We start from the raw sequence: 10,505 nt of genomic DNA on the forward strand, positions 1-10,505 counted from the left end.
GCCTGCAGACACAGGCTCTTTACAGGGGCTTCTGCAGTGTGGTGAGGTCTGCAGAGGTGCATGGGCTCCTTACAGGGGCTTCTGCAGTGTGGTAAAGTCTGCAGAGGTGCATGGGCTCCTTAGAGGGGCTTCTGCAGTGTGGTGAGGTCTGCAGACACAGGCTCCTTACAGGGGCTTCTGCAGTGTGGTGAGGTCTGCAGAGGTGTGTGGGCTCCTTATAGGGGCTTCCTCTTAAATGAGGCTACAGTGGCCACAGCACTGCTGTCGGGCTCTCCTTCAGTCTGTCCCCCACTGGTCCTAGACATCCTGGAGGTCCGGCAGAAGCCCATCCTGATGACCTAGCCGTGTGCGGAGCCGCGCGGAGCCCCTGGCCCTGCCAGGCCCTGGGAGCGCTGCCAAGTGCCTACCTGTCCACCGCCACCGGGTCTTCTGTGACAAGCCAGCGCTGGAGCCACAGCCAGGGGAGGCCACCCGGCTCCTGGGCCAGGGCCGACTCCACGGACACCAGCCCAAACTGAAGTGCCTCTTCTCCTCCCGTGGCTCTGCCCCGCCCTGCACCACCGCCATCACCCCCAGCCGTCTCCGGAGAGCCCTCTGCACCCATGGGGACCAGAGACACCAAGAGGCCATGAGAGCGTGCCCGGGAGAGCCAGCGTCTGGGATGTGTCTGCCTGCTGCTCTGGGTTCACACCTAGCGAGGCGTGAACACCTGACGCCTGGCGGGCACAGTGTGAACTGTCAGCACCCCTAAGGAAGCCCAGTGTAAGGCCCCGTCACGCCGCACCAATGGCCTTCTGCAGCCAGGCTGTGACCTGCCCTCCCTCCTTACCATTTGGTCATAACAGTCACCATGGGGGTGGTGGCTTCGCCCTGGGCTGGGGATACCTCATCCTACGCCCAGTTCCAGAAAGGCCTCGAGCTGAGCAGATGGGCCCCGATCCCGCCAGAATGGCCTTTTGCTTCCAGCCAAAGAACACCGCCAACATACACACCTCTAACCTAGAGACGCCGCGCTCTGGGCCTCGGCTGGAGCGACCACAGGACTGGGATTCCAGGGGCAGGTGGCCTTGCAGCCAGGCAGAGAGCAGGATTTCTGCTGAAGGGTGTCTGAGGTGGGGTGAGGTTGGCATCTTCCTGGGAAGGTTCTAGGTGGATCCTCCAGCCTCTGGGGGTCCGGCGAGGGGATGGAGTGTTAATTCATCTTCCCCGGCTTCCTAGAGCTTTTTCCTCTGACCGAGTGTGCTGTCCCACTTCTCAGAGAGCTCACCGAGGCAAAGGGGAGTTGGCTTGCACGCGGCAGCCTGGTGACGGCCGCCCAGCCCAGGCCAGCCCGTGGCCTCACCCAGCATGCAGGAGTTTCCACCTGTGACCTTCATCGTGCCCCTCCAGAGCAGAGGCCCCCCGACCCGCCTGGGAATCAACTGGAAGCTGGGTCTCTGTTGCTTTTTCTGAAGTCCCCAGGAACACGGGAGGGCCCGGCGGTGTGTTTAGAGATCTTCTTTATGGGGAGAAGAGGAGGAGGGAGGGGCTCCTCCTCGTGCTTTTACTCATGGGCTCCGGGACAGGGGACTACTTCGGCTCTCCAGATTTTGTATGTTGTTATTAAAAGCGAGCTATTGCATTTCATTCTGCCTCAACTTGCCCACCTGTACAATGGGGCTGCCACCACCTACCTCACTGAAGCCCCCGGGTCCGAGTGCAGGGCTGGGTCAGGGTGTGCGATCACCAGTCACTGCACAGCTGGGGCAGCCGCGCTGCTGGGTGCTCCCTCCCTCGCCCTGTTGTTAAGAACCTAGCCAGAGCAGTGTCCTGTGTGGGGTGGACTGGGGACGTCCTCCCGTCCCCCACGGCGCCCGGCTCTGCACAGCACCATGCTCCAGTACTTCAGGGCCGCAGAGTCAGGACGGGCCCCAGATGCCCGAGCTGAGCCTCGGAGCTGAGCGGCTGCATTCTGGGACACCGCGGAGCATTCCCAGGGGTGCCGATGCTCACGTCAGGGTCGCTGCAGCCCAGCTTGTTCTTCTTGTGGTCACTCTGGGGTCTGAAGACTCCGGGACCTAGGGAGACGCACGGGCCTGACAGGTGTTCTGTGGAAGGAGGGCCAGCCCAGCGAGGTAGCGGCCTACCTTCTGCCCAGAACAAGGAGTGCGAGTGGGAAGATGGTGGGCTGCCCCTGGGGTGACCGAGGACCGAGGGCAATAGCGTGTGGAACTGCTTTGCAGAACCAGACATGCAAGCGCATGGCAGTGCATGGGGCTCACCCGTCTGTGCAGCCTGCGGATGCCGTATAGCTGCCACTTAGGTGCAGCCGCCACCTGCAGGCCCGCTCTGAACATCAAGTATTACAAGGGCACTTCAAAAAGTTAACCCAGAGAAGTGGAGTTCAAGGACGAGTTTATTCTGGTGCAAAATGTTCTGAAAACCCACGCTCAGTTTGTTCAGAATATGCATTTTCCGTGGAGACCCCCCCATACGCGTATGCCCATCTCACAGGTGAGGAAGCAGCCAGAGGGGTTGAGCAGACCACCCCAGTGAACTGCAGGCCTTGGTGCAGCAGTCAGACTCAGGCCCCATGTGTGCCTAGAACCTTGCTCTGCCGCCCAGAGGTGTAGACGTGAGTGGAGTCCATCTGTCGGTCTTGAACTCTCTCCAGAGGCTACTTCTGATACTGAATTTAAAATGTGGTGCAGGCCCCTTGGTAACCAGACCGTAGGCCGTTACATTTCTCATGGTGACATCAGGAACAACAGAGTAAGGACAGACGTTCTGGTATGGGGACTTGACTTGTAGAACAATTCGTTTTCAGGGAACGTGCCCGTCTCTGGTATGACACAGGGTTGACCGAGTACGCATACATGTTTTCGTGGAAACCAGAATTAAAGTACGGTTTTCCTTTCAGGAAACCTCGTTGTTTTAGGACATTCAGAAAGAAGTTTTTTCTTTTTTTTTTTAACGAGGTGTCATGACCTCGGTTCTGGCAGGTCATCGTATCCCCACCGACGCCTTCCTTCAGCGCCCGGTGTCCTGGGAGCGCTGGCCTGGTCTGGTGTCTCTCCAGAGCTTAGAGCTGCATACAGAAACAACCAAGGCCCTTACTTCTAACGGAGAATATTATTTAAAACACAAATAACAGAGAAGTGTCAGAAGAGAACAAGAAGCAGCAAAACAGTCTCGGGCCCAGTGAAGCTGGGACAGGTGCGAGTCGGATCACCGCTGACGCTGACTTTGGGACCGTGCGCCTGCCATCAGAACAGCGAGGTTTCTGTCCGCTGGGTGCCGGCCACGCGACCACAGAGGCATGCCCCAGCCCCTACCCCCAAATCTAGCTGAAATCACACCAGGACCTGTTTTGCTGTTTTTATCACAAGTTAGTAGAAGACTTCTGAAGAATAAAAACCTTTTTGCATTAAGCAACATTCTAGAAGGAGGTCCCTGTGCAGTTGGTATGTTCTCTTTTTATTATTTAATTCCATTTGTTATTATTTTTTAATTTGACCAGAGAGAGAGAGAAAAAAAAGAAAAGAGGGAAAGCGAGAAAGCAAGCCGCCAGGTCCAGGACTCGAACCACGGTCGACCATGTAGGAATCCAGGGCCTTTATCCACCAACTGTGCTGGCCCACAGTTGGTATAATCTAATGACTGACTTTTGAAAAATACATATTTGAAAGTGTCATAATATGGTAGTTTTAAATTGTTGGCCAGTTAAAGGGCATATATATATAAGATTGGTTTAACAGGTTCCACTGATATATATTCTCTTTAGTTTTCCAAAGTTAGCTGCAATTTGGTTTCATATCTAGTTTCGGAAATCAAGTACCCTATTTTATTTTAATTTTGCTATAGGGTATGTGTGCACTCGCTAGAGAGAGACAGGGAGGGCAAGTCAGAAAGCACCCCCAGGGGCAATGGCCACACTGTAGCCCTGTCTCCATTTTGGGCACACACACACACCACACACACACACGCGTGCACACACATGCACCTGGCTTGGTTTTCAAGCCACTGGGTCTGGCACTGGAACCATGAAGTTGGTCGAATGGGAGATCTAGCTGCCTTAACCACCATACCCACTGGCTGGCCCCAAGTACCTTTAATGTGTCTGTTTCTTCCTGTTCAGGCTTGCTCTTGTCCTTGTATCCGAAAATAGAAGTATTTATCTTTTAAAAATAACCATCCTAGGGATCAGCAGGTGGCATTGTGGTTGGAGCACTGAATTCTCACATGGCCAACGGTAGTTCGAGTCCTGAACTCGGTGGCTTGCTCTCTCACTTTTCTCTCATGCCTTCCCTACAGCAAATTTAAAAATAATAATAAAATTAAATAAAGAATTCTTAAAAAGAGGGACCAGCAGTTAGTGTAATGACTAAGTTGCTGGACTCCCATGTAATTGACCACGGTTCGAGTCCCAGACCCGGTGGCTTAAGACTCATGCCGGGTGTGTGTGCGTGTCCAAGATCCCGAGAGGAGAATGGAGGAGAAGGGATTGCGGCGTGGCCATCCCCCCTGGGGGGTGATTTCTCGCTTTCTGTCTCTCTGTCTCTATCTGTCTGGTGAGTGCACGCGCCCTATAGCAAAAACCTCTCAAAAAAATAAAAATAAGAAAGAATTCCTAAAAAGAAATAACCATCCTAGCAGGACAGAGACTCTCGGGAGAAATTGCAAGGACCCTGAACCCTGAATGGAAGAAGCCTTGGAGGGTCAGCAGCAGCCCTTCAGGGAGGATCTGGTGGCCAGTGGCAGTCTGGCCTTCTGCAGATGACCTGGGAGTTAGAGGCTGGGAGCCTCCTTTTTCTTTTCACAGACTCATGTGGTCCTCAGTGGGGAAAAGAGTCCTCCAGGCCTTGCTGGGCCGCCAGCACTCCTGAGAGCTCACTCAGGGAAGTCAGATGACTTGACACCCAGGGGCCTGTGGTGGGGTTCGAGTTCTGCAGGTGGAACCTCAGGAGCAGAGGAAGCCACAGGTGTAGGAAGAGTTTGTGTTTGCGGTTTTCTACTGTTCCTAGGGCAACTGGGCAACTGAAATCAGGCATCTTAGGCTCAGGAGATAAAAGGGCCCGCCCTCCCACTCTGCCAAGCAGCTCGAAGCATTCAGCTCAGACTTTCTCACCCCTCTTTGTCCTTTAGTCCCCAGTTCTTGGAAGGTCAGGCATTTCAGGTATAAAGAGTGATCTCCCAAAGAAAGTCAGTGTGGGAGCAAGTAAATCTGCAAAGAATCCTTGCTGAGATTTTCCACGACTTTGAGACTTAATTCATGATTTCTACAAAAACATGGAAACATCATGAAGGTGTACATTGGCACAAATATGCACTGTTTGTGGTTGGCTGTTAGTTTTGCTTTATGATTTTGTATTTCTGTTGAAAGTTGGTTTGCATGTTGGATGCAAAATTTATCTTTGTTTCCCTGTGGGAACCTGTGCCTACTTCTCTGTAACAGGCGTTTTAAACACCCTGCAGACTTCACAGCACAGTGCAACTTAGAGATTGAGCCTTACTTGCCCCAGACTCCTTCCCTTTTTTTTTTTTTTTTTTTGGCTTTTGCCATAAGGCTCACATGCTTGCCAGAGAGGGAGTGAGGGAAGTCACCCCCAGAGGAGATGACCTTGCTGCAGTCCCTTCTCCAATCTCCTCTCGGGATTTTGGGAACACATATACACCTGTCCGGCGTGATCTTCAAGCCAGCAGGTCCAAGACTTGAACCGTAGTTAGCCATGTGGGAGTCCAGCACCCTATCCTCACCACCTGCTGGCCCCAATTACACTTTTGGTGCCTTCACTGTGGAATGTGATGGGAGCTGGCAGAATCACCCCGGGCTGACTTTGGCCGCTGTTGGCCAGTGAGGAGCTTGTGACGGGGTCAGCCGGTCAGCACTGTGCCCCGGCCTGAGACCACATTGGCAGAGTTAAATCACAAGATGTGTTTCAGGGTTGGCTCTGAGCACCCATAAAATAGGGTAACCCTTTTAGTGGTACTGTAAAATTTTCTAAGGTTTTTCTAAAGAACTTCCTAAAAAAAACCCTCACAGAAGTGGGGAGTGTGAATCCAGAAGCCGAGTCCTGAGTTCAATTTTGGCAGGCCCCCAAGAAGCTTCCTGGTCATCTGAAGATGAGGTTTCCAACAGGGGGTGTTTTCCCTTGCAGCCGTGCAGTGCAGCAGGCCGGGAGCGTGCTCCCAGCTTTCCCAGTCCATCCTAGGAGCCGCTCCCCCAGGTTCCTCCCCAGGTGGAGGTGGCCTCAATCACGTTCACACAGGGACCTTTGCTTTCCATGGTCCAATAAACTGGTAACACAGGTGATGAGGTAAAGCCTAAGACACTGTAGAAAGTTACAGAAGATGAGCACAGAAAAGGGGCCCGAGAGGCGCACGTAGGCACATTCGGAATACAGGAATGAACCTCTTGGAACCTGTCACTGCCTTAACACCCACCAGGAGCAGCTTCCACCCCCCCCATACCCCATGGCTGTCTGCAAGGCGCAGTCAGCAGGTCCCAGACATCCCTGCTATCCAGATCAACACCCACCCCTTGTAAGTACCTGGGAGGCCTGGTATTCGGAGAAAGCCCCTCTCCCTTGAAAGTGACCTGCAATAACCTCGCTCTTACTAATCGCCTGCCCTGCAAGGCTGAGGGTCTGTTTCAGTTCTTTGATTCTGATCTGGAAGAACTTTGAGGAACTACAGGTTTTGTAGCTGAGCAGCTGTTGAGGAAAACCTGTGGGACTCGTATCCCGGGAGAGGGAGTGTGAAGTAACTCCCACGATGACGGAGTTCACTGTTTATACCCGTGTCGGCTGTGACCCCGCTGTACCTGTGCGTGTTAGATGGCCAGATGGCTGGCAAGTTTCCACGAGGAGGGGAAGACTCTTTCTGGGGGTGAAAGGCCCACACTGCCTTTTGCTTCCTTATGGCTTCTCTTAGTTGTCTCCTGATACAGGTGCTCCAGGAGCCCACGGTTAACAAGATATTTCTTTCCTATGTGTGGATTAAGGGTCTTTCATCTTGGAATCTGACTTTAATAAACAATTAGGTTGCTCAGTTTGAAATAACCATGTTTAGTGGACTTTAATGATTCTATTTTGAATAAACTATTTTGCTCACAACATTTCAGCCGACTCCAGCAACCACTTAGGCTTAGTTGTCTAACGGGTACCTATCTGGGAGCAGACATGGGAGAGCTGAGCAGGTCAGGTGTCACCCCACCCTGGGCCCACCCTTCCTCACCCTGTATGTTCCTGGAGTGCGATGAGACAAGGGCTGGCACAATTCCTGGCTATTCTGGTAATCTGCCGTCTCCCCCAAAATGTACCCAAGTGGTGTTTCATAGGTTGTCAGTCAGTCATGGGGTACATGTGGGTGCCAGTGGTTCTCAAACTTGAGCATGCCTCAGAAACACCTGTTCACACCCAATGCCTGATAAAAATACCAAGTTACATGGTGCTGATGGTTGCACAACTCTGTGACGATACTATGAGCCCCTGAGTACTTCCAAGGTGAAATCTGGGGACCAGCAGATGGCGTGATGGTTACATGGCTAGACTCCTATGTAGCTGATGGCAGTTTGAGTCCCAGGCCTGGCACTTAAAACTCATGCTGGGCACATGTGTGTGCATGCCCAAAATCCTGAGAGGATGGAGAAAGGATTGTGGCGTGGCCATCCCTGCTGGGGGGATTATTTCTCGCTTTCTGTCTCTGTCTGGCAAACACACATGCCTTATACAAAACAAACAAACAAAAAAACCAAAACCTCTATAAAGGGGGGCCTGACCCAGTTCTGATTCAGTGAGCCCATGGTGTGCCCTGAGGGTTTACACTTGGGTGCTGCCAGCCCCAGAACCACACTTGTGGACCCGTCCTAGCCCAGCCCTCTGGCTGGTGAAGTTAGAGCAATCTTACCCTCTGGACAGCATCCTCTGGTTTTCAGTACATTTACTGATAGCTAAGAACAAATACTTGGCTATGAATAACTTAGTTCTTTGAAAAAACATTTTTTTAAGTTTGCCAGAGAACACATGTGCTTGCTAAGGGGAGAAAGAGAAAGCACACCCCCATGGGGCATGGTCACACCACAGTCCCTTCTCTTCCCACGGTTAACAAGATATTTCTTTCCTATGTGTGGATTAAGGGTCTTTCATCTTGGAATCTGACTTTAATAAACAATTAGGTTGCTCAGTTTGAAATAACCATGTTTAGTGGACTTTAATGATTCTATTTTGAATAAACTATTTTGCTCACAACATTTCAGCCGACTCCAGCAACCACTTAGGCTTAGTTGTCTAACGGGTACCTATCTGGGAGCAGACATGGGAGAGCTGAGCAGGTCAGGTGTCACCCCACCCTGGGCCCACCCTTCCTCACCCTGTATGTTCCTGGAGTGCGATGAGACAAGGGCTGGCACAATTCCTGGCTATTCTGGTAATCTGCCGTCTCCCCCAAAATGTACCCAAGTGGTGTTTCATAGGTTGTCAGTCAGTCATGGGGTACATGTGGGTGCCAGTGGTTCTCAAACTTGAGCATGCCTCAGAAACACCTGTTCACACCCAATGCCTGATAAAAATACCAAGTTACATGGTGCTGATGGTTGCACAACTCTGTGACGATACTATGAGCCCCTGAGTACTTCCAAGGTGAAATCTGGGGACCAGCAGATGGCGTGATGGTTACATGGCTAGACTCCTATGTAGCTGATGGCAGTTTGAGTCCCAGGCCTGGCACTTAAAACTCATGCTGGGCACATGTGTGTGCATGCCCAAAATCCTGAGAGGATGGAGAAAGGATTGTGGCGTGGCCATCCCTGCTGGGGGGATTATTTCTCGCTTTCTGTCTCTGTCTGGCAAACACACATGCCTTATACAAAACAAACAAACAAAAAAACCAAAACCTCTATAAAGGGGGGCCTGACCCAGTTCTGATTCAGTGAGCCCATGGTGTGCCCTGAGGGTTTACACTTGGGTGCTGCCAGCCCCAGAACCACACTTGTGGACCCGTCCTAGCCCAGCCCTCTGGCTGGTGAAGTTAGAGCAATCTTACCCTCTGGACAGCATCCTCTGGTTTTCAGTACATTTACTGATAGCTAAGAACAAATACTTGGCTATGAATAACTTAGTTCTTTGAAAAAACGTTTTTTTAAGTTTGCCAGAGAACACATGTGCTTGCTAAGGGGAGAAAGAGAAAGCACACCCCCATGGGGCATGGTCACACCACAGTCCCTTCTCTTCCTTCTCCCTGGTGTCAGTATTTTGAGCATGCATGCACATGTGCCCAGTGTTTCTCAAGCTACTGGGCCCAGGACTTGAACCAGTCAACCATGTGGGAAACAGCCATCCTAACCACCAGACTACAAACTGGCCCTGAAAAAATTTTTTTTAAAACCAGGAAACTGGTATTTGGAGAGAAAGGGGCCTTTGCTTTCCATGGTCCAATACACTCATTTCTTCTAAGCCTGATAAAAACATGTAGCTTTAAAATACTATCATTATTGTATGTCTTTAACCTATGAATGGCCTAATAGTGATTTTTCTAAACCAGAGTTAATTTACACAAACTAAAAGTAATTTTATATCCTTTTTGATAATTTTGCTTTAGTTTTCTTAAAAAAATTATTTAATTTCATTTATTTATTTTAACTTGACCAGGGAGGGACATACAATGAGAGAGAGAGAGAGAAAGAGAGAGAGAAAGCGAGAAAGCAAGCCACCAGGTCCGGGACTTGAACTATGGTCAGCCAAGTGGGAGTATCCAGCACCTTGACCACCACACCACCTGCTGGTCCCCTTGCTTTAGTTTTTTAAAACATCCTTTTTCTACTGAGATGGACCTGAACACAAATCCCAAGTCCACTTTTTTTTTGTTTTACAAGGGGAACTTAACCTCCCTAAACTCCAGTTTCTTCATAAAACCTGCCATGGAGCTCACATGTCAAAGCAGGGGTCTGCTTTGAGGCCTAGCAAGTAACATACAGAAAGCACCTAGCAGGATGCTTTGCACGCTAGCCAGGCATGGATCTATTATTCCCATCCGGATCTGTGAAGATGTTCATCCAAAAGTAACACTTGGCCAACGTACACGGGGCCTGGCAACAGGCAGGCTCTCACGTAGCCCCTCCACGCCCAACCCGCCATTCAGGGGGGTTCCATACTTGTGCTGTTCGCAGTTCTGGGACATTCTCCACAGGTCAGCCTGACTTGTATCCCCACCAACTGCAGCAAAGAACAAACGTGCCCAACACCACCACTTTGTTTACTTTCCATTTATTCACATTTCATGGATTGTTACACTTGCTCAATGGAAGCATCCAAAAATGAATACAAACTGAGATTATGCTGTCTAACAATTCAAGTAATTTTAGTTGTAGAAAACAATTTCCTACTTAAAAAGCCAACAATGTATCCATTTGACCACTAAGAAGCTTCCCATCTGTTACAATTGTGTCTGTATCCCATGGGAAGTCTCACCGGCGATGACGATGACAATGATGGCCTTTGGCAGGGGTTGGGGGCCAGCTGGCAGGAATG

General features: G+C 50.8%; 1 protein-coding gene across 4 annotated transcripts in view; it reads left to right on the plus strand.

Annotated features, from left to right (window-relative positions):
• The window catches only part of KIAA0930 (KIAA0930 ortholog), a 39,078-nt gene extending 37,452 nt beyond the window's left edge, over nt 1-1,626 (plus strand). For 2 of the 4 annotated variants that reach the window (XM_006164645.2, XM_006164646.2), the window contains exon 10: nt 302-1,626. In XM_006164645.2, the coding sequence (XP_006164707.1) occupies nt 302-342 (41 nt within the window). In that variant the 3' untranslated portion in view covers nt 343-1,626. The remainder of the gene's footprint in view (nt 1-301) is intronic. The other 2 variants (XR_336859.2, XR_336860.2) reach the window with 2 other exon arrangements.
• Nucleotides 1,627-10,505: the final 8,879 nt, after the last annotated feature.

The sequence above is a fragment of the Tupaia chinensis genome, unplaced genomic scaffold, assembly GCF_000334495.1.
Source record: "Tupaia chinensis unplaced genomic scaffold, TupChi_1.0 Scaffold143651_1, whole genome shotgun sequence".
In the NCBI taxonomy this organism is placed as follows: domain Eukaryota; kingdom Metazoa; phylum Chordata; class Mammalia; order Scandentia; family Tupaiidae; genus Tupaia; species Tupaia belangeri.